Below are 25060 nucleotides of genomic sequence, written 5' to 3' on the forward strand. Positions count from 1 at the left end.
GCAGCAGCTTAAAAAAAAAATACAAATAAAAGCATTTACTTTTGTCACACAGGGTCAGATAGCAAAAAGGGGTGAGTGAAATGGAACAACGGGGAGTTGGTATTTGAGGGGTGGAAGGCGGCACACAAGGGAGAGCAGAAACATACGTGCACTCTCTTGGAGTGCTTAATGAAGAAGAAATAAATTTTTCACGTAAATAAGAGCAATGGAATGACACAAGCCAGCCAATTAAACCATGGTAAAAAAAAAAAAAAAAACATGCTCCAGGGGAAGGACAAACGCAAGAATAGGAAGGCGGGCCATAAAATAAGAAGCAAGCAAATGAGTGACACTCAAGCTAACCAATGGCAAGCTGTGGGTGGGCTCTAAGCTCATTGTACGTTTTGGTATGGTCCACTATAGGCTTTTGCCTACAGACACATAATAGCTGGCTGGTACATGACACCTAATAAAGAGTGCTACAAAGACCCTGTAAAATTCAGCCGGAGGAGGTTTTGGGTATATTAGCCTAAGCCTCAAACCCACTGTCATTCATAAACTATATTTAGCCAAGCACTGATTCCCTCCACAGATGGGTTGCTTATGACCTCAGGATACCTCCCTCATGACCTCACCAGTGACATCATTGACAAATGCTACAGTCGATGCCACTTGTCCAGCACTGTGCGACCCTACGGGTGATTAGCCACACTTTAGAAATGATTGATTGACTTAGGTTAATGGACTTGCGTTCATTGCACACATGGTAAGGCTGAATGAATGAAGTGTGCAGTAGACAGGCCACGCCTTATGTACACTAAATTATTGGTTGGAACCCCATGTTCCATGGTGCTATGCGTTGCATCATGCGTCAGGGTTAGCTGACTACTAGGCCTGGCCAAGTAGCGCCATTATGTGTACAGTGCTATGGACATAATGGAAGGACTATATACTGCAGTGCAAAAGGTAGACATTTTATTAGTCGGTAACACATTAGATTTAATGAAGGACTATCTCATGCGTCTCTGAAGATCGACCGTTGATGTGTGATTCTGGCAGGTGGGCCATGCTGGACATTTTCAGTGATGGGGAGACTGAAAAGCTTATGCTTGGTTCTTCGGGAAAACGCCTTCTCATCCAGGCCATTAATGTGCACAGATAATGTGATTTTTAGGGTCAGGGATCACTAGTGCGGGCCACAAATTGAGCTTTGAATATACAGAGATCATCGCAAATTTGAGATGTCACCACACTAGTCAATTTAAACTGGTCACTGGGTGTACTAAAGGCCATGCCCTGTGCTTTCGACACACAAGGGTGCCCTTTGGCCTTTCACGTAGGGAAGTCTTTGACTGTGTGACATATGGTAGCCGGCGGCCAACCCTGAATGTGCCCTTCCCTGTATGTACATAGAGGGCCATGCGCTGTGTACGCTGCACAGAGATCTTACCTGTAGGCGACTCCTTGGATTTACATTTGTGGCTCTATCAGTATTTCTTACCACCCGGATATCTGGCCCTCAACTCAAGTTTTCTGAACAAATATGGCTGCCTGGTGGCGGTATAGAGCAGGGCGCTGTCAGGTGCTTCGCCGGGGCTCCCTTATTTCAGTACATACTGCTCTTTACACCCTTGTAATCTCAGAAGCACACAGCCAGGGGCAGGTGCCTGGAATACCGGATTATTTACCCAGGGCGGATGTGTACAGTGCAGCCTCTGTGTGGTGTTCAGGCATGTGTTTATGTAGCCCGCTACAGTCCGTCGTCTGTGTTCATGCGATCTGTACAGGCTCAGATGTGTGCATTTCCCCTCTAAAGCCACCGCTGCATAGGTTCAGTTCAGTCACGACGTATAGATTTGCTCTGGACAGTCACAAGTGTATATGTATAGTCTGTAAATTATATATTTGTGTACTCACCTGTGCGTACTCTGCAGTCACAGCTGTATTCGTGCTCTCTGTAGTCACAGTTCTACCTAGTCCCATCTGTATATATGTACTCTGTATATAGTCTGCATAGTCACAGTTCTACATGTGTTCACTCACACCTGTACAGGTGTGCTCCGGACAGTCTCAAGGGTACAAGTGCACTCTCTACAGTTGCACACAGGGCAAACCCACCAGACCTTAATGTGTTTATTCTTTGTTGAAGCAAGGTGGCGTGGGGAGGGAAGAACAGCTCATTCTGAAAGTATTTGGGATTTTTTTTTTAAATCATTCACTTTTTCTTTCTGTGTGATAGAAAACAGATACATAGACTTGTGTTATTTATACTAAATCATTTGCTACAAATTCTTTAATTAAAAAGAGAATGTACCTTTCACCAACTATGAAAAACAATCAATTGTGTTCATTAGACACGTTATTCACCAGTGTAAGTCTGGGTTGCACAAGGAATCACCCCCTTTTCCTCCCTCACATACAGAACACCACCTAATCCATCCATTCATTCAAAGATACACACAATTATTAAAAGTTTGGCCCCTGGAGAAATAGTGAAACTCTGGTGTGTGAACTTCCCATATTTTTCTATAGATCCGCGTTACAAGTCACAATCGAATAGACCCATGGAAAGTGCCAACAAGCGTTTCGGTGGAGAAAGCCAATCAGAAGCCCACCTTCCTCAGGACACATAAAATACTACTTCCTTGAGGCGAGGGAAAGGGGGAGCCATAGACAGATTAAGATCAATATTTAGAAAGATTCTTCTGTTAGTACTTTACAGGGCACTGTATGGACTGGAGCATCCAAGAGTTTGCTGTCAAGACCTTCTGGGTACAAACAACCTTATGGCGCTGATCACTGTGTTTACTGTAGATCTGTGGGACTCCAAACGAGATACTCCTTCCCATGCATGACCCAGGACATAGAGTCCTCCTGCTCACTGACGTGACGGATACACGATCTGCAGTCTGTCTGTCGATCCTGTGTCGTGCAGATCATATATCGACATAACAGCAACTCGCAAACCAAAAATGACCCAGATGGTAGTCAGACATTTCTGCAAAAACAGCAGCCACACCGTCAAGATCTACTCCCTATCTGTGGTTCAGGCACACATACTGTAAACAGTACCAGAGTCACCCAAACACCATGGATGATACAACGGAAGAAACCAGAGTGGATTCCGGTCTGTGCTTGCATCATCCAAACCAAGGTTGAAAGATACAAGACTAAATGTGTCTTGAATATTTGGGGTATCGACAGAGCCTTGAGGGGCTCCAGGATACAGTGTGATATGCCTCGATTGATGCACGCTTGAGAGCTGTGCAGATAACCATAAATAGTGCTGAATGGAAATCTAATCTCACTCGCAAAACTTTTCTCCCAAATTTTTCGTTACACAAACTTTCATACCTTTTTTAAGCAAGCTCACACCTTATCTTAAAAAAAAAAAATCACACGATACCATCGGTAGACTGGTTCTCGCAGAAAATATGTTTCCTGCTCGAACCAGTCTCCTGTCAATACTTCGTGAGACATTTTCCAGTGAAGTGTGTGCTTGCATAAAGAGTCAAGCACGATACTGGCAAGCCACATTTTGTCCTGAAAGCATCATTTTATTCAGCTTTCCTGCAATTTTGCAAAGTTTCTAATCTATTCAAGGTTGAACAACTGTGCACTCTTGGCAAGTGTCCAGCCCCTTCACACCATCGACTCTCTACAGGAGCACCTATTGTCGGCCATAAGTACACAGGCTACAACCTAACGCATTGGGCCTTATTACGACCTTGGCGGATGGGATACTCCGTCACACACAAAACAGATATCCCGCCCACCGTTTAACAAGTTCCATAGGATATAATGGAACTTTTAATACGGCGGACAGGATATCCGTCACGTTGTGACAGAGTATCCCATCCGCCAAGGTCGTAATCCGGCCCGTTGTTCCTTAGTCTGATATTCGGATTAAGACAATTTGTGGATTTGACACAATTTCAACTTCAGCAGTCCCATTGCATTCAGAAGACCGATTAAAGAAAAGGAAGCCCTCCATTGTCAAAGCCAATCGATCTGTCATTGGCTGCCATTTGTAGTTGGACACATTGTTCCTTTGTCAATGCTGGATTTGTCTTGACAGGGTTTTTGTTTAAGTTTATTTTTTGGGAGTCGTCAGGCTGTCACCAATAACAAAGGAAAAATATTGGCCAAAATAAAAATAAAAATTGGTCTCCACAAGCAAGTCTCTGGCACTGACTGGAATTACTTTGTGTGCTGATGTGCTTCTTGCGAAAGAGCGGAATGCTGTCACTCAGCGTGAACTTAGCCAGTGTCTAAAGAGGCCTGACCCTCTGCCTCCTGCTGCAGTGGCCAGATGAAATATTTAATGACACTGCAGCAGAACAATGGATGAAGAGATCTGTGGACCCCCCATTGAATCACTCCTGGAAGCAGACCCTCCCACCTAAAGAATTTATATGACTTGAAGCCCAAACACTAAATAAAAAGAGAAGCAAGAATATATGTCAAAATAGTACACAAAATATGAAACATTTTATTTGGTTCACACAACAAAAAAAGCAAAATTTTAATAGGAAGGTTGGAGCTTTTCAAAATGTACTTTTATATTGAATAGGTGAACTGATACGTTAGGCTGTAACAAATCACTTTGTCTGTTGTGCTCTACTGCAGGCTTTTGTTTGGTCGGTGCAAACCCTGCCTCAACAGAGGCCACCTATTGATAACAAAACCCACTTACTTTTTAGCCTCGAGTTTCAAATGCCATCTAATTAAGAGTGTCTTAAAATCTTCCAGTTTGCTTTTTTTATGTAAATATACTTTATTAATCAGCTAATAATAATTAATTTTATAAGCAGCCACGGACACCCTGAGGAAATGTTGTGGGACACGCTTGAGTCCATGGACCACACCGTAAGAACCAGTGCCCGCAGAAATACAAATTGAATGAAAAGAGAAGGAGGAGGAACTAGTTCTAAAATCAATATTTGCACCACAAAAGTAAGAATAAATAAAAAAAAAAACAGGGAAAAAAAGTCCCGGAAAGAGCCAGGTTTCCTGAGTTGGGCGCCAGCACATCTGTGGATGTGTATCCTGGAAGGGGTGCAGTCCTCACAGTGCTTACTCAAGCACGGACACCTGACCCAGAGCTGAGTCTGTGGTAGGGCAGGGAGCGGATCTTTTGTTTAGTTGCATGACTCAAGCATTGCTCGGGACCGGGCCAAAAGTGCTGATCTTATACTCCAAGAACCACAGAAACATTGGAAATGTATGCATCACAGATTTCCTCCTGCAGTTGGAGTCGATTTCGGACATTAGTAGGATTCTCAAAATATCCTACATGTCCAAAAAGTATAGATTTTCATGCATTCTCCTGTCACTTTAGTCTTATCCTTGAGTATTCCCCGCAGGCAAGTAGTTTGTACTATGTGTGAAACTTTTTTTTTTTTTCCCTATACATAAAAAATGTTTCCGGTTGTAGAAAGGGTTTCTGCAGCACCTCTAATCTGTTTGGAAACTTCCATGTTGTGGGACGTAGTTGTTGATTCAGTTGCAGTTTGCTTAAGGCGGATGATCAGAAATGAAATGCAGGTGATGAGGACAGGCACTCTACTTCTTTTAAAATAAAACGCTGACATTGTATACCTGTTCGGCATGAGCATCAACATTATATGCATGAAAAAAATATTATCAACGTGATATCAATTCTATTCTAAAGTCATTTTCTATAGCCTATACAATTGGCGAGGTGTAGAAGTGTATAGGAGGACCGGTTACATGCTACTCTGGTTGGAAATGGTGGGTTTTTAGTGTGGCCTGTCGGGGGTGCTTTGGTGTTGTGCGATGATAAGAGTTGTGCTCTTATCATGTCATATGTTGCTGCGCTTCAGCGTGTATTCGAACAAATTGAACTGAAAGAAAATATAATTGGTGTGAGCACAGTTGTCTGAGGTTGGTGGGGTGTAGTCTACGTGTGTGGCCAATGTGGAAATGGCCTTGGTTTTGTTGGTGCTTGGCATTACCTTGAACTTATCATGTTGTTGTAGTTCTGTAGCTGTGCTTCTGCATGGAGTCCAGCAATGGAGAGTGAGATGGCTTGGCAAGTGATCATGTCTACCATCATCATGTGGGAGATTTGGTTCTGGTACTTTGGTGAGAATGGTCAAGAGTCATCTCCACTGCTTATCCTCCCTGTGTGGACATCTCTGCTGCTTATCCACCCTGTGTGGACATCTCTGCTGCTTATCCTCCCTGTGTGGACATCTCCGCTGATTATCCTCCCTGTGTGGACATCTCTGCTTCTTGTGCCCGTTGTGTGGATATCTCCATTTCCGGTGCCCGTTGTGTGGACATCTCTGCTTCTTGTGCCCCTTGTGTGGACATCTCGGCTTCTTGTGCCCCTTGTGTGGACATCTCGGCTTCTTGTGCCCCTTGTGTGGACATCTCGGCTTCTTGTGCCCCTTGTGTGGACATCTCGGCTTCTTGTGCCCCTTGTGTGGACATCTCGGCTTCTTGTGCCACTTGTGTGGACATCTCAGCTTCTTGTGCCCCTTGTGTGGACATCTCCACTGCTTGTGCCCCTTGTGTGGACATCTCCACTGCTTGTGCCCCTTGTGTGGACATCTCCACTGCTTGTGCCCCTTGTGTGGACACCTCCACTGCTTGTGCCCCTTGTGTGGACACCTCCACTGCTTGTGCCCCTTGTGTGGACACCTCCACTGCTTGTGCCCCTTGTGTGGACACCTCCACTGCTTGTGCCCCTTGTGTGGACACCCCCACTGCTTGTGCCCCTTGTGTGGACACCCCCACTGCTTGTTCCCCTTGTGTGGACACCCCCACTGCTTGTGCCCCTTGTGTGGACACCCCCACTGCTTGTTCTCCTTGTATGGATATCCCCACTGCTTGTCCTCGTTATGTGGACATCTCCCCTGCTTGCCCATCTCCCCTGCTTGTCCTCCTCGTGTGTGGACATCTCCACTGTTTGTCCTCCTTGTGTGGGCGTCTCCGCTGTTTGTCTTCCTTGTGTGGACGTCTCCGCTGTTTGTCTTCCTTGTGTGGACATGTCCTCAGTTTTTCTTCCTTGTGTGGACATGTCCTCAGTTTTTCTTCCTTGTGTGGACATCTCCACTGCTTGTCCGCGTGATGTGGACATCACTCCTTGTCCCTTTGTGTGTGGACATCTCCACTGCTTGTCCTCCTCGTGTGTGGACATCTCCCCTGCTTGTCCTCCTCGTGTGTGGACACCTCCACTGCTTGTGCCCCTAGTGTGGACTCTTGTCCTCGTTATGTGGACATCTCCCCTGCTTGTCCTCCTTGTTATGTGGACATCTCCCCTGCTTGTACTCCTCGTGTGTGGACACCTCCACTATTTGTCCTTCTTGAGTGTGGACATCTTCACTGCTTGTCCTGCTCGTGTGTGAACTGGGCCTTTTTCAGCTAGTAGTTTTTGTCAGGTTTGACTTCTCGAAATTTATCAAGTGAAGATTCCGAGCATTGAGTTTTATTGCTCTTGGATTTTAACGAGGCACTTGTAATCGAGGCCCAAAGCGCGTTGGTGCTGGGTCGCGCACATGATGGTGACTGGGTTCAGTCATGCATCTGCAGAGGTGAAGGCTTTAAATGGTAAGATGCACAGAGGCAGCCCGTCATGAAAGTCTGCATGAAAAGCTAGCTCACAAAACAGATCCAGGTTTTAAATTCCTGCCTCCATTTGCTGCGGTCCAAGGACTACTCAAAGTGGGACTGCAAGACCCTCTATCATCTCCTTCTCCAACAGTCATCAGCCTGGCCACCTCCTAAAGCTCGCTAGACGTGGTGAGGACGCAATCAGTTGCAGACCACAACACTCTGAGACGAGGAGTGTGCAAACCAAAGGCAATGCAAGACCTTCAGCCAACATCTTCCTATCCCCGTGTCTCCTCCAATGACCGCCACCAATCTGTGCAGTTTGTTGAGTTACTTATACACCTGTCAGGAAAAACTGCAAAATTACTAGTACACCCGTCAGTACGACCTGTAAGACATGATCTGCGGAGTCACTCATACACGTGTTTGTGCCTGTCTCTACGATGTGTGACATCCCTCGCATTCCTGTATGTGCGATCTCTGTAGTCACTCGTACACCTAGCCGTACAACCTGGGAAGTCACTTGTACACCTGTCCAAACAACCTGTGAAGTCATTCGTACACGTTTGTATAATCTGCCACGTCACTTGTACACCTGTTCGTATAATCTGCCAAGTCACTCGTAAACCTGTCCTTATGATCTAGGAAGACACTCGTACACCAGTCTGTATGATCTGCCAAGTCACTCGTATACCTGTCCTTATGATCTAGGAAGTCACTCGTACACCTGTCTGTACAATGTGTGAAGTCACTCGTACACCTGTCCGTACAGTCTGTGAAGTCACTCGTACACATGTCTGTATGATCGAGGACAGTGGTTCCCAACCTGCGGTCCAAGAAGCCTCCTCAGGGTTCTGCGACTGCTTAGAAAAATAAATAATATTAACAGACTAAAAACGTGTATAAATTAAGTGGCTAAATGTACAGTTGAAAATTTTAAATCCTACTGTAAATTTCAAGGAATTTGAAATTGGAGGCTAAAAATTAAATTACTATCCTTAGGTTGATTTGTGAGAGCAGCATATTGTTGTCAGCAAATTAATTAAAATGTGTTATAATTTATGTATGTGTTTGATGAATGCTTGTTTTTGTATTTTGTGCGCATTGTTTTGCTTTTCGAATCCTCGACAGTGTTTAGGCCAGAGTCCTGGGTTGCCAATAACGACTCAGTGGGAGGTCCCCGGATTCTAATAATGACTCAGTGGGGGGAGGTCCACGGATTCCAATAATGGTTCAGTGTGGGTCCCCGAGTTCCAGTAGTGATACATTGGGTGTCCACAGAAGTCAAAAGGTTGGAAACTAGGAAGTCACTTGTACACCTGTCCCTACTATCTGTGAAGTCACTCATATACCTGTCTGTACGATCTAATAAGTCCCTCGTACACTTGTTCGTATGATCTTTGAAGTCCATCGTACACCTGTCCGTTTGATCTGTTAAGTCATTAGTACATCTGTCCACCTGATCTGTGAAGCCACTCTTACACCTGTCCGTATGATCTAGGAAGTCTTCCGTATACCTGTGCGTATGATCTGTAAAGTCACTCGCACCACTGTCCTTTTGATCTGAGATGTCTCGTGCACATCTGTCCGTACGATCTGAGATGTCTCGTGCACATCTGTCCGTACGATCTGAGATGTCTCGTGCACATCTGTCCGTACGATCTGAGATGTCTCGTGCACATCATCTGTCCGCACGATCTGCGAAGTCACTTGTACACCTGTCTGTACAGTCAACGTCATTCGCACACCTGTTTGTCCGATCTGTAAGTCACTTGTACACCTTGTCCGTACTTGTCACTCTCACACCTGTAAGAATTTCCGACTGTAAGCAGGTTCTGAAGCACCCCGGGACACACAGCTCAACTGACCTTTAGGCACAGTGAGGGATGATGAGACAGATGGGACTGTGGGATGATGGAATGGCAAGGGAAGAGCTGAGCTCTGGCACTATAGAAGGAGTGACCTGTCGGGGAATCCCTCAGTCTCCTCCTGTGCCACTCAGAGTTAGGTCTCCACTGGTGCGTGAAATGGAAAAGCTGACGCGCAGGGACCCTGTGCCAGAGCACCCGACTGCTTACTTCTCAAATGCCAAATTAAAGAAGGTGAAGCAATCAATACCTGCCATTTAAAGCACTTGTCACCTCATCGTGTGAGAAGAGGAGTTATAATCCCCTGGCATTAGAAATGGCCGGAAGTTGCAGTGTGTTCCTCATTCTACGCGCCCTCTTTGTGCATTCATTGGCACTCATACAGCCACCAACAGAGTCAGTGTTAGGGATATAATTCTAATACATAATGCAGAAGTATTGCTCTTTGTTGCTGCTTCCCAGAAATATTAACCACCTTTAGAGCGCACACCATCAACCTCTAGGGGCTTTTCAGGCAAGTTGAGATCCACAGCAATGAAAAAGTAGGTGCCAGAAGGCCGAAGACCATCTGTGTGGAGGTGACAACCGTCAGCCTACCACCCAGATCGACCCATCATTACCTGTCCCCTTACAACCCTCCCACCCACTGATGACGCCAGTGAATCAGGTACATGACATATCATTACCTAGGCATCACTGCATCAACACTTTCTACATCCACATTACATAGACCCTTTTGCCTCAACCCCCACCACATCTAATCCGCTATATCGATATTCCGTTACGTAGACACCATGGCATTGGCACTGATCTATTGAATCCACTACATCGATATTCCATTATGTAGCCAGCATTGCACTGACATTCACCACATTTAATCCAAATCATCAACCTATTATTGTGCAGACACCATTACATGGACACCCACCACATTGAATCTACTACAGCGATATTCCATTATATAGACACCGTTGCATCACCGTCCACTACATTGATATTCCATTATATAGACACCGTTGCATTGGCAAAGAGCTATCGAAACCACTACACTGATATTCTATTACGTAGACACCTTTGCATCACCGTCCACTACATCGATATTCCATTATATAGACACCGTTGCATCACCGTCCACTACATTGATATTCCATTATATAGACACCGTTGCATTGGCAAAGAGCTATCGAAACCACTACACTGATATTCTATAACGTAGACACCACTGCATCACCATCCACTACATTGATATTCCAGTATATAGACACCATTGCATTGTCACTGACCCATCGAATCCACTACATCAATATTCTATTAAGTAGACACCATTGCATTGATGAACACCACATTGAATCCAACTCATCCACCACATATTACGTAGACACCATTGCATTGACACCCACCACATCCAATCCACTGCATTGATATTCCCTTACACGGGCACCATTGCATCGACACTGACCATATCAATGAATCACCTGCAATGACATACTAATGCATACACCTCCCTATATTGACACTTGCTACTACTCACTAAATAAACTATATCAACATACTTTTACATTGAGACCAGTATTCAAAATCACCATATCCACATACCACTATAGCCATGAGCGTTTACAGAAACCACTACATTGGTATACCACTGCTCAAACTGCACTACATCGACATTCAGTACCACACACTAAATCCACCAGCTCGACATACCATTACATACACAACACTGTCGACACTCACCACTAGATCGTTCTACTATTACATGAAAGCCACTCCATTGAAACCACTTCAAAACAACAACACGCATCATCATACCATTGCATTGGCACCAGTTCATTGACGCACTCGGATATGTCGACTTACTGTTATGTAGAGACCACATTATGGACATGCATCATCCCATCAACATAATATTGCTTAGGCGCCACCACATCGGCATACTGTTACATGGACACTACTTCATGGGCACTCTGCATTATATCAACATTACCACTGCGTAGGCGCCACTACATGGACATACTGTTACATAAACACTACCTCATGGGCACTCTGCATTATATCAACATTACCACTGCGTAGGCGCCACTACATGGACATACTGTTACATGGACACTACTTCATGGGCACTCTGCATTACATCAGCATTACCATTGCATAGGCGCCACCACATCGGCATACTGTTACATAAACACTACCTCATGGGCACTCTGCATTACATCAACATTACCATTGCACAGGCGCCACCACATCGACATACTGGTACATGGACGCTCACCATAGGTGCCACCACATCGACATACTGGTACATGGACGCTCACCATAGGTGCCACCACATCGACATACTGGTACATGCACACTCCTTCATGGATGCTCACCTTCACCAGCATAGGTGCCACCACATTGGCATACTGGTGCATAAACACTACTTCATGGACACTCAGCATTACATCAACATTATCAGTGCATAGGTGCCACTATATTGACTGACTGTTACCACTAGATCTAATGCTGAATGTCTGTGCACCGGTACACAGGGGACACTACAGAGGCACAGGCGAAGGGATCCAAGAGAGGTGTCCGGAGAGGCTCTGTATTGCTAATGTAACAGTGCGGATGTTGATACCTGTCAGATAGTGGTAGTTGATGCACTGACATTCAAGGTAGTAACATAAAGCGTTCTGTCACTATCGTAAGGACTAGTGACTCCTGTTTGTGCTCAAACCTATGAAAAGAAGGTTTGACTCGACTGATGAGCCCTAATAACAGCGAAACCTGTCCTGGGCTGCTTGTGTTCTGGTTCAGGGAGGACCTGGCTTGGCATTCGGGCTGGACTGTTCAACCTGGACCAAAGTCAGGACTCATTTGCATATAGCTGGGTCCCTCCTGGGGTGACGTGGTGTCAGTGCTCGAAATGCAAAAATAGAAGTGCAGGTACTCCGTACCAGAGTACCTGCTGGTTTCTGGGAAGTGCCAGTACTCTCCAATTAAAAATATTACTTTTTTTCTTGAGAAGCGCAGGTACTGTCCCTCTCAAAATAAAAAAGTGCTGCTACTCAGAACCGGCCCATTTAAGGCACTGCGGCACTAGCGAATGACTGGGATGGGGTCGGAGTAATTACAATCGGCTGAGATGAATTCAAGCATTCCATCCATCACTTTTTTGTAAACTTTAGTTTGTCGCCTTAAGTGGGACGTCTATGCCCAGACATGGGTCCCGTGCACTGAACCTGCTGAGCTGTGCTTCTTCTCACCCCGTGACCCTCTGATGCATTAGCCCACGGGGCCATGTTCATTGGACCGGATCTCGAAACCCACAGTTTGCGCACAGATCTCGGGGCCAGGCACTGAGCGATCTGATTAGGATGTGCATGAGAGGTTACAGATAGATGCCCCCCGCCCCCCCGTGCAGTCTTCCAGCGAGTGGACCCTTGTACGATCTGTGCAGCATGTGCATGAACCCGCCTTGCCGCTGTCAGATGCTGCAATCCTACACGTGCACGCACCCCCAGCATGCCATCCCAGGTGAGTGTGGCCTGGAATGAGCAGAATGCGGATGCGTCAGCGGCGTGGACTCGCCGGGGCACTTCCGGGGTGCCTCCTGGGCAGATGTGGACGTCAACCCGCTGTACCCAGGGGTGCCTCTTTCACTCGGCGTGGGAGCCTGTGCTCCTGAAGGGAGGGCCTGGCCCGGGGCCCATGCGGATGCCACCCATCTCCAGGGACTTACCTGCCCCAGGTGGAGTGGCCCAGCCTGCCAGGTGATGGCTGTAGGGCGGACCAGCCTCCCAGCGCCTGCCAAGAAGATGCCAGCCGAACCTGGCACGGCGCCGTGCTTGGGCGAGTTCAGGTCAGTTCACAAACCGGCAAAATAGCTCCTTAGGCCGAGCGACTGTAGCGCCAAGTTGTGCGCCCTTTAAATAGCTATACGGCACATTTATGAACCCTTTGTTCGAAAAAGCTGCAGTTAGTGCTCTTTCTTCTCACATGGTCTGTGCACGCAAGTATTTCCAGTTGTACCATTTATAATCCTCGTGCGCACCTCTCTATTACTACCCCTGGGTTCTAGCGCCTAGAGCGGCACCCCGTGCTTTCAATCTGCTTCCCTCCCTCGTTTGACACGCAGCATCGCCAAGGCTGTGATGCCGGGATTATTCTTGGTTCCGCTTCGGGCCTCGTGCCTGAGCACGTCTATCTTCTCGACTTCTAGGCGCATTGGTGTGCTACATGAGTAATTAACTGCCTCGACCGTGTACTGATAGTTTAACGTGAAACACTGCACTCCCTTCGTGCAAACCAAACCATTCCGATATTACTTTCAATTGCAATTGATTTAAGTTTAAAATAAAAAAAATGCCAAAATGCGAGTGCAGCATATTGTGCACATGGTCATAACATACTTTACCATTATTTTACGGTTTAGCGCTTGTTACCTAGAACTGCGACGCGCAGGCAGGTTGTTGAGGGTGTATGTTTGATCAGTGTCTACCAGAAGGTCCCAATGGCAGTGGTCTTTGTAGGGGATGGGTTGGTGAAACTTTTGGAAATCTCGACTGTTGCTGTTTCTTCTGTTTGCTGCATTAGAGTTTTGCTACTTGTGGGAGGAATTCAGAAAAAAGACCTAGAAAAGGCGCTAGTTTGCAAAATATGGTGAAATGGGCAGGCTGAGTGAGCATATTGTGGGGCCAAAGCTCCGGTTTTGTCAGTCCCCCGCCCTCCCTTCTTTTATCTTCTTTTCTTCAATTCCTACACCCGTACCAAGCGCCTAGATGGGCTATTTGGTGATAATGTGCCTGTGAACAGTACCCGGTGTCTTATCGCAGGGTAATGGGAAGTTTTGGAGTCTGCTGGGTAGGAGGGCAGGCCCCACACTTGCCTGACAAAAAAACAAGCAAAAAAAAAACGATTAAACAATCTGAAAGCGGGGGACCAAATTGGTTTTCCTTAAGAAAAAAAAAGTCGTGAATAATGCCCATTTCCTGCCAAGAAGTACCTTGGCAGAAAATGGCATTATTCACGGTGGCACGCCCTGACTCCCATCCCAAAATCTGCAGTCTGGGCAAACATTACACAGTTTGTTCTGTCCTTTGTTCGTCTGAGTAATGCCAGAGACCTGCCGAGGCCGTCTCGTGCTGTCAAACACACTACATCTCGTTCCTGCACTAAAACTGGAGCCAGAAAGCCAAGTGAAAACTTTGCAACACTTTCCTACAGTGAACCGGGTCAAGAATTATGACTGACTCTGTCCCACCCCTATCGTCCTCTCAGGGAGACTGGCCTACGAGTAAGTGTGTCAGAACACCCAGAACTTCCTTTCTTGGCCAGTTTTTAATGTATCCCAAAGTTATTTACCGCTAGCACACGTCCCTTTGCTAATACAACAGAGCGCTATAGTAAGAGCGCTATTGTGTGATCATAGTCCAAACCCTTCCTCCCTCCCTATGTTCGCGACTATACCTGTCGCAATGGTGAGTCTTATCTAATTACCCATATAACAAGCTGTATAAGAAACAGTTTTTTTTAAACTGTGCAGTGTGAGCAAGCGCCTCAGTTTCTGGGAGGAGTGGGGCCAGCGGCGTCTGGAATCGGGGCAAAGTGGCGGGGTGGGGGCACAAACCAAAAAACACACACAAAAAAAACAAAAGAAAAACTGCCTGCCGCATTGCCGGCAGTTTGCTGCTCTTCCGGGTCCTTGCTGAAGGCACAGGCTCCCAGCGGGCCCTGCGGCCAATCCTAACGCTGCTCTCGTGCTGCTGGTAGCCTCTGCCTGCTCTCACCAACACGGCAGCACAGAGCCGGGTTCTAGACAGCACAGAGCGCACGTGTGTTGGCTGTCCTGAGACGTCCGGCCAAACACACATGCCCTCTGAGGGAGGGCACCTACCACTCCCACTGGCGCCTGTCATCCCCATTGGCCGCCCTGAAAAATAAAATGATAATAAACATAGTTTTGCAAGTTTACAGCTGTTGCTCTGCTGTAGCAGAGGAGCCGCTGCTGTGTGGGGCTCATTCAGTGCTTTATTTGTAAAATTATAAGTGCCGGAGCTCAATGCACTGCCCAGACACCAACGGCTGGCACTATAAAACACCAGAGCGCACAAATAGCAAGGATGCGCAGTCTCGAATCCACTTTAGGCCTCTTCATTGGAGGCAGTCCCTTCTCCGTTATCTTACTTTTACAGGTGTATCCTTTCTCCCTTGGCGATGTACTTTCTGTATTTCTCTTCCTCTGTTTTTCCGTGTTTTGTGTTTTTTCCTATATTGGTCTCAGGAAATGTCTGATGTGGAGAAATAAGTGCCGGCCCCCGAAAATAAGTGCTGGTGCTCCCCACGGGCAACCACTGGCTCAGATGAAGCACTGGGCTCATCTCGTGCTCGTACTACCCTGGGTCTCGTGCCCTGTGCCACACACAGTCCATCATTGCACTCCATGTGCTGTGTGCCCACCACCAGCAGAATGTAAGGCTTACCAAGCTCCAGCAAAAAAGTTCACCCGTCATGCTGTGTGCCACAAGCAAGCCATCTCCCACGCTCCACAGGGTGGGGATCTGGCACAGGAATGCATCACACCATGTGCATCGAGCAAACCACTCCTCATACCGTGAAGCACATGCAGATCGCCCTGCCTGCTGTGCAGTGTGCGGTTCACTCTCACCAGTGAAACAGCTCTCTCTCCCTGTGGAATGTGGAGATAACCACACAACAGAACTACCTTGTCCATCGGGCTGAGGGCCTTGATTAATTGAGCCGGTTGGGGGGCACCCGCACTTATTTTTCCGAATCGTGGGAAAACACCTAGACCGTGAAGACCATGAGAAAGATGGCAAAACTGGCACAAAAGGAGAAATCCGGGACCTCTGGGAGAGAGAGATAAGGGGCCAGGGGTGTAAGGTAGTGGATTACCACGCACAAGGTGGCTTTAAGACTATACCCACACTCGCAGTCCATGGGCTGTGCACTGTGGATGAACTGATCAGGGATATTTGCCTACACTTTTCCACTGCTTCCATTTGTGATCAGGAAGTTCAGGCACACATCTTTCATCCTTTCGCTCTCATTCAACTCTCTCCATCATGAGACTGAAAGCCCTAGTTCTCCACTTCTACAGGGCTATTGGTCCGGTCCACAAGAGGCTTCATCTCAGACCGACTTACTCCTACAGAACCACAGTCAGATCAAGGGCCCGGACCCAGCACAAGTTAGTCTTGTGATTAGTCACCTAAAGACCTAGAGTTTGGGTACCTCTGCCTGGCCCAGACATGTATGACCCTTCTTAAACAGGCCTGGTGACCTGCAACCCATGCATGCTACGCAGCAAAGTAAGAGCGATTTGTCCACCACTACATTGCTAATAAATTTGACCAATTAAACCCCACTGTGCAAGAGATGGTCTCCACTTGCAAAAGGTAGTGGTTAGCCTATACGTAAATTTGCCTCCATCTAACCGCAGTCACAGCCAACATGCAAAATAGACAGCTTACATTTTTGTTTAGGAACCAGTGATCAAGGCATTTAAGGAGGGACCAAAAAGGGTTATACACACCCACCCATTTGAGCATCTCCAGCCCCAGTTTGGGACCACAACATAGATCCACACTTACGGTGCCAAATTGTGAGCCTCTGTTTTCTTTTGTGGAAATAGCCTTTCTAGTCATCACCTCCCTTCGGCACATTAGTGAGATGCAAGCTCTTATTTTTCAAGAACCCTTTATTTGGGTCCACAGGGTGTTTCGGTATACCAACCCTAAGTTCCTTCCTAAAGTAGTATCACGTTTCCATCTCTGCCAAATCACAGACCTCCAGTGTTCAATGCTTAATTTGAGCAGCTGGTCTCCTACACTTGGCACCTGCACATAATTGTCAGTACTGGCACTTATGACAGCCTGCCACATGGTGGTGCTGTTTATCTCATTTTTAAATGTGCACAATAACTTTTGTTTAAGAATTCAATATACATTAAAAATGACTAATGCTTGTCATAGCTTTGGGTGGCATTGAAAAGCCCGAACTGTTACTGTCATTGGCAACGCTGGCAGTGGCCTCTTGATAAGGGACCTGGCACTTATTATTGTTATTTAATACCAATTAGGCCCTCCTGGTGTGCTTCTCACAGCCAGATTCTGTAGAACAAAGTGCATTACACACCTTAGACATCAGAAGGTCCATCCTGTTCTAATAATACAGGACCAAACCATTGTGCAAATCTGACCACTAGTTGTCTCGTTTGCTTAACCTCGCATAGGGCAGGCCATTTCTACAGCTGGAATAGCCAGGTGGATTGTCAAATATATTCAGACTTGTTACATCAAAGCCAAAAAGGTACTTCAGACTCCCCTTAGGGCACACACTACTGGTAAAAAGTGTGCCACTGTTACCTTCCCTAACAACATCCCCTTAACTGATATTTGCAAAGCAGTCATGTGGTTAATCCCACAGACATTTACTAAACATTATGTGGATATATTGACGAGGCAACAACCCTTATCTGGCCAAGCAGTATAAAGAATATAATTCCACATGTGCATCATCCGCACACTGGCCACCGCGGCTGGGAGGGTACTGCTGTACAGTCTATGCTAAGCACGTGCATCAACAGCCACACATGATCTGAATGGAAAGCGCTACTTACCCTGTAAGCATCTGTTTATAGCGTGTAGTGCTGTAGATTCACATGCACTCACCTTTCTCCCTGGTTCCCGTGCTTTGCTGCAGATCACTTTACTATACGCCTCTTCATTGTCCCTAGTGCTGATGCACCATTTTCTTTCATCCACGCTCCGTACAGTCTCACTCTTGCTGCGTGGAAAGCAACCTAACACATCGCTGGCCCCCATGCACAACGTACATCGCGAGGAGGAGGTAAATTCCATCTTGTGATTCTAGAATCATCTTAGAAGGAAAACAACCTGCACACGTCTGAGACCAACACTAGGTGGCAGGAGTATGTACCGGAGTATGCGCTAACTACTATTTAGGACTCAGTTTACGAATGTTGACATATAAATGGCACCTGTGAGTGCCTCGCCTGTCCCCACTGGCACAGACTATTGTATGAGTAATTTTAACAACACACATATTCTCACACTTGCTCTCTCTCTTGTGCCGTCTAGATGGAGGCTGAAAATTGTAAATCAAAATACTCCTAAATAGACATTAATTTCCCTGTCAGTAGGCCACTTTTCTTAATGGAAACATCATTCTTCTTATTTTTGTTTTTTTTGGTACATTTTTTTTTTACTCACTTAAATTTTTTTTTGATCTGTTAGAGGTGAAGGGATCATATTATAGCAGGGTCGCTCAATGTAGGTCCAGACCAGAGTTTCAGAACACGTAGATAAGCTCAATTTACATACAATAGAACTAAACGTAACTCATTTACCTAGTTAGTGGTTGTAAATAGGCTCAGGTGAAATTTTCATTACTCTGGCATAATCTCGCCTAAATCTGGTCATTTTGTGCTATGCTTTCTATGTGAAATTAAAAAAACCACGCCATTACACCAGGTCACAGAAATTCTGCAATTTGCAAAAAAATGTAGCGCAAACGCACAAGAATGATGTAGAAAGCAGCATGAACAGCCAGCAAGTAAGCAGTTGCTGTTCACAGCGCTTGTGTGTTCTGTGCTATTTTTTAGCACGAAATTCGTAATTGCAACCAAAATGGACCCAAAAATGCATTTTGTGCTAAATTGACAATTTGCCAATTTACATATAATTTTGCAATTTTTTCAGAGATTAGGCATAATCACGCAAAAGCAAATTACTCAAATTTCCCACACTACTAGTTATAAAAAAAAAATCAGATGCAGAACTTGGACGCACCTCCTGTACGTAGCAGGTCTCATCTGTTTACGTCAGTAACAATCAGTAGAAAGCCTGCTCACCTCTAGTAAAGATGTATTAAAATAATGTGAACAGCACAGCAGTAACTACTGTTTAGTCAATTTATATTAATTGGATACTTCCCAAAAACTTTAGCTGTGTTTGTCAAAATATAAAGGGGATTTTTTTTTTTTTTTTTAATGATATGCTGACGTAGTCCCTAATTAATTAAGTTGCTGATGAACTCTAAATGCTGACCTCATGTTGAGTATTAACTAATCAAATTGGGTTTCTTATATTCTTCTGTAGGAAATGACAAGTGAGCCCCGATGACCCAGCAAGGTAAGAAAATGTCTTCCGCCTCAGCTTTACCGCCCCCGACCCCGCCGGTCCAGAAACCGACACGAATCATCAAGGCAAGGCCGCCCATGAGACCGCGGCCTTATTTGCCCCCAAGGCCCACCTCAGAAAAGCTGCACCCTGGAAACCATGTCGGCACCGCTCCACCGGACCCCGATACGACGGCGCCAGAACCCGTGCCTGACAAAGATTCTTCACGAGGGTCTTTATCCATTGAAATTAGTCCCACAGGCCCAGCAACCCCTCTAGTGCTTGCAGCCCCACCAGAGCATGCTTCTTCACAGAAGCCAGCTTCTCCTGTGGAACAGCCGGTGTCACAGGAACCGCTGAAGGAACATCTGAGCTCCCTTAAACACTCTGGCAATGTCAAGAAGATTGTTGGGCAGTTTGACCAAGCCGTGGTGCAACCGGACAAGGATACCCTCCAACCGCCACCGCTTCCGGAAAAGCGACCGCCGACACAGCCCACCAAGCCCGTAAGGGTTCCCAGACGCTCCTGTGACAGTGCCTTGCCTCTACTCAAAAGGAAGGCAGTGAACTTTGCCTTGAAAAGTATTGAAAATGGAGTCGAGAAGGCAGCACCATCGATCAGGAGTCGGGAAGGGGTGGAACAAGTGGACACTGCAAAGGAAAATCCCTGCCAACTGGAAGGAGGCGGCCATCTTGGTGAGTGAAAGAACTACCCGCCAAAAGCAATGGGATGTGCATGTTGTGCTAAATGGTGAAGTACCTTAATGGGAGTTTGTGTCATAAGAGGTGGGGGGCGTAGAAGATGATTTGGAATCTTTTAGTACGTGGGTTTTATTGATATAATTTAGTATTCTTGAAATTTGCAATACAACTAAATGGGGAAGGGGGTTCTTTATAGAGTCACCGTTTTGTTGTAGTCCAACCAAACTTTTCCCTGCACAGGCAGGACATTTAGGCCAATCCCTGCTCAGCACGGTCTGCCTTTAATCCTCAGGCTCACCTGCACCCCTTCCCGCTTATAACCAGAGAGTAGAGCGAACCCATATCCCCTTTCACCTCCAGGTCAGTGTTTTGCAATCATTTCTCTTAACTTGCAGTTCCTTCCAATAAATGGTGACTGGGGAAGGCCCTCTCAAACAAACAAAAAAATGGAACTTGTGCTCGAAAACAGATTCTTTTGCTCACTTCCTCATACTTGCGGATGACATCCCAGGCACGTGCAGGTGAGAATGCCACACATGGGAGAGGGGAAGGCAAGTGGCCTGGCCCAGGCTACAGTGATCCCCATCATTCACAGTATAAATACCACACGCCGGAGGGGCATTCCTTTTCATTTGCAGTGTTTTCTGATGAATAATCGCTGTGCTGATGCATTATGTCTGCACCTGCCACGGTGAGGTAAGTCTTTGGAACACGTCTGGTGATTTACTGCGCATTATCGCTCGCCTTGCGTTTGATGGCTTCTTACTTCCACCCACATGAACCACTCTGAGCCCCAGCCAAAGGGATGAGGCTTTGTATCGAACACAATAAATTATTTACTGGAGTGAATTTAGCTCCCACAGTATATCTCATAGCTTAGACTTACATGTTCCCATATGGACCGCAGATGTGCAATTCAGCTCCTGTTTGGCGGCCCAGCTTATTACATTGGGGCCAGAATCTGAACTCGTCTGTTGTAGGAGGGCCCACTGTTGCGAGAAGAGCCCAGGGACATTGATGCGCACCCCATCCTTAGAGACGTCGTTGCTGTTCTTGGGTAGACCATGCCTAGGTGGTCACTTACAGCAATGCATAGGGGCAAATTGAATCTGTAACCAGACAAGGGGGCATTAGTGCCAAAGGGGGAAGATATCCAGTAAATGGGATATTTGTGCCAAAGGAGCAAGAAAGGCGGCAAGATGGCACATCACCCATGGCAGGTAAAACCTTAACACTGCCCATGTGTGCTGTGTTAATGATTCCAGATCAAGAATTGGCTTAGTTACCTGCAGGTCCCTAGGGACACATTTTCATATTGCTGCACCATCAGTGGGGAGACAGGCTATTTAATGACTGTGCCAATAGCCTAGAGGCTGGCTATCAAATTGTGCCAGGAGGCTAGAGATGGCTTATTACACCATGCCTGCTGGCGATGGGTGATCTCAACGCTGTGTTAGGAGTTCAGGTTCATGGTAATAATTTGAACCAGGATTGTGCAGGCGGTGATCAGATTTCTGTGCCAACAGTGAGGAGTTAGATTATGAAACAGTGCCAAGAGTAACAAAGCATGTTTCCACATTTTTGTGAAAAAATCTTATTGCTGCACAAGCAGTGAGGAGACTAACCCACGGCTAGGCCAGGAATTGGGAGTTTATCAACTTGTTGTGCCAAGAGTATGGAGGCAGGTTAACAAAGTGTGCCAAAAGTCAGGACACACATGAGCAAACCGGTGTGCCGGATGCAAGGAGGCATGTTATCTAATTACTGTACATGAAGGGTGGAGACTGGTCCTCTTGTCGAACCGGGAGGTTTGAGCAAGTATATCAAATTCTAGTGCAAGAAGTGTACTTCTAGGCTATTCAGTGCCTGTGCGAAGAGCTTGTGTAGGTTTTTATTCAGCGTTGAACCTAAGTAGAAAGCTGAAGGAGATGGTGCACTAGAGCGGAGAGTAGATAGAAGGTAAATTCAAGGATGGATAAGGCTGACAATCTGTAGACTTGAAGAAGGCATCAGTGGTGCTGCACTTACTAGCCAAGCATCTGTCGGCTGTGCCAGGCGCCTATTATCATCTGCAGTTGATGGCAGAGCTAGGAACAGGCGAAAGGATCCTTTACTGATCTGCATGAATCCTGGGGCTCAGGTGATCAAAGCAATTTGTCTAGAGGTGGCTGCTTTGCTTAGCTGTCAGGATCTCCACCACCAGCACTTCACCAAACTGGGTTGCAACTGTGGAATGTCGTGGTAGTAGAGTACTGTTGCTACCTTTGTCATACAAACCTTGAAAAGCTGGTCCTGTGCACATGGCTTTGTCTAACTACAATTTGATATTGCAGCACCTGTTGTCAATGATAATCCCTTGTTTGTGTTGTTTGTAGGACAGAAAGGTGATAGGGTTGCGGTGTGTGGTTGCATCATGGACTCCTGATGAGCTGCGCACTCTGGCCAAGCGGTGAATTGTAACAGTGACCATTCATACACCTCACACCACAAACTGAACTGCCCTTTGGTGCTCCATTAAATCTCTTGGCATGTAATGTTACGTGACAGTGGTTTGTACAACCACGCACAGTCTGTATAGCAACGCATCATTCTTATACTCAAGACAGAAATAGTGTACGGATCTCATCCATAAAATAGGATTTACAGGAACTGATCACTGCCTTGTGGACGCTGACTAATTCTACTACGTGTGTGCGGGGAGCCTCAGTCAGGTTTCTTCTTAGCCGATGACCTCCACCATGACACTGTAGAGCAGTGGTGCTTCATGGGGACCACTGCAGAGCAGCTACATTACATTCATCTTGGTAAACTGTTTCTTTCATTATAGCTCACCGCATGTCTCCTCTAGCTCTTGACACAGGACCCAGCTGAGCATGTTCCATGCTGTAAGTATTCCTTGTAGTAGACTGATACCAGACTTCTCCTGTATGCCCATTTTTTACCCTGAGGGAGCACGTTGCATCTGGCCTGGCGCCCGGGTCTCTCTTGCGGGGCATGCATGTATGCTTCGATGTGACGGGCTGAAACAGTGTATTGGATGGATACCTTGTAAAGGTACAGGAGAGGTAAGTGGTGATTAGCATGATTTGGGTGGGGCGTGACAGTGGGTGTATCCTTCCCAAATCAGACTTCTTTTTGTGTACTGTCTCATGGTGTTTGCCATCTGTTGTCTATGCCCCGGGGTTTTCACTCTAGGACACAGTGCCTATCATTGGTGGTTCACCTGACACTAAAATCCCAGTGTAAGTGCAGTTGACAGGACAACCCTCGCAAGTGAGACACTGCTGCAGTGGGTGGAGCAGTGTTGTTGGGTAGACTAGCAGAACTCCGCTGATCTTACGAGGGGGCAGCAGGTAAAATGCACAAGTTCCTTGAGACTTTGTTGTATTAAAGAGGAGTGCAAACCATGCACTGCAAATTGCCATGTTTAATGCTGACATTGAGGAAGCACAGATTGGCAAGCTGGCTGACACAACCAGCACTGGGGACGGGGGAGGCGCGGAGGTCAGTCAGCTGCTGGGACATCTTATGCCACAGCAGCCCAAAGAGCCAGTAGACATCAGGCACTGTTGTATGGGCCAAGGAGTACTTTCTGCATTCTGAAGGAGGGCCAAAGAGTGAACCTGGGAACTGTGTATGACAGATACTAGAAACTTCCTACTAGTAGCAATATTCTGATCCCTCTGACAATTCTGAAGGAATGTTTTTGTGTGTGATTCATCACACCTCGCTTTAGTTTCTATGCACATTTGTTTTGCATAATACGCACCAGCTACTTCCAAAGCTTGTTGGTTCATGTCATTTTCAAAACATGGCACAGCAGATCCCCTATATCATGGAAGTAATAGAGAATGGGCTTTCAAAACCAATTAGATCACATTGAGTTGGCTTTGTGTACCCTTGTGTGCAAACCTGCCCTCCAACTGGTAAACAGATGTTTGCACAGTATGTTTTTTTTGCATAGCCACATGCTGTGCTCTCAGATGCAATCTATACTCGGTCCTGGAATATTATCGTTTATTGTACTCATCTTTTATTTCAGCTTCATCCATGACTTGCAATCACATAATACTGACGCTCACAATAAACACTTGCTGAATTATGGGACATTACAAAATGTGAAGTTTGCGAGGAAGGCTTGTCTCAATACAGCAAGAACGCAAACTTTAAATTGTTATATAGATTTCTGGATGACATATTCAAATGGAAAAGTTACCCCATGAAGTTAGATAGTGATAATAACACCCATTTGATGGGACTAAAATGCATACCACCACCCTGAAGGGAATGGTTAAAGTTTAAATGGATTAGTTAAAAATAGTGGCAGTGTACTGTACCGTTTGCTTGGGTTGGTGGTCAGCTTTCCAGAAAACTCTTTGGGCGCAATTTAACTCTGGCCGGCATTTAAGAGAACCTTGGCAAACACCCACTTGTGTTGAGTATAGTTATTCAAGTTAAAAAAGGTGGGTTATTACCAAGACTGTTTGATATTCCTAAATCGAGGATGTGAAGCAGAGGTAAGAAAGTTCTGTCATGATGGGAAGCGCCGAGTTAAAGAGGTTTTATTTTCCAAGTCTGGAAGCATTGAGGTGAAACTTCTAGTGTTGGCCAGAAAGGGTTTATCTGGTTTAAACAAACAAGTCCTGAGGAGTTGTATGGATGGAATGGTATTGATCCTGGTTCACTTGAAATTTCAGGATGAATTTATGGTAGAAGGTGGAATTGGAAAAAATGTATAATTGTAATGGATAGCTGCTAAAAAGCATTGTGTGTAAAACCTCATATAAC

The 25060-nt window shown here is 46.1% G+C and overlaps 1 protein-coding gene across 4 annotated transcripts in view; it reads left to right on the forward strand.

Moving 5' to 3' along the window:
- The window catches only part of ARHGEF15 (Rho guanine nucleotide exchange factor 15), a 315428-nt gene that overhangs the window by 167860 nt on the left and 122508 nt on the right, over positions 1 to 25060 (forward strand). For all 4 annotated transcript variants that reach the window (XM_069218718.1, XM_069218720.1, XM_069218719.1 and 1 more), the window contains one exon: positions 19550 to 20266. In XM_069218718.1, coding sequence (XP_069074819.1) covers positions 19570 to 20266 — 697 coding nt within the window. In that variant the 5' untranslated portion in view covers positions 19550 to 19569. The remainder of the gene's footprint in view (positions 1 to 19549; positions 20267 to 25060) is intronic.

Source organism: Pleurodeles waltl, chromosome 12 (assembly GCF_031143425.1).
Source record: "Pleurodeles waltl isolate 20211129_DDA chromosome 12, aPleWal1.hap1.20221129, whole genome shotgun sequence".
In the NCBI taxonomy this organism is placed as follows: domain Eukaryota; kingdom Metazoa; phylum Chordata; class Amphibia; order Caudata; family Salamandridae; genus Pleurodeles; species Pleurodeles waltl.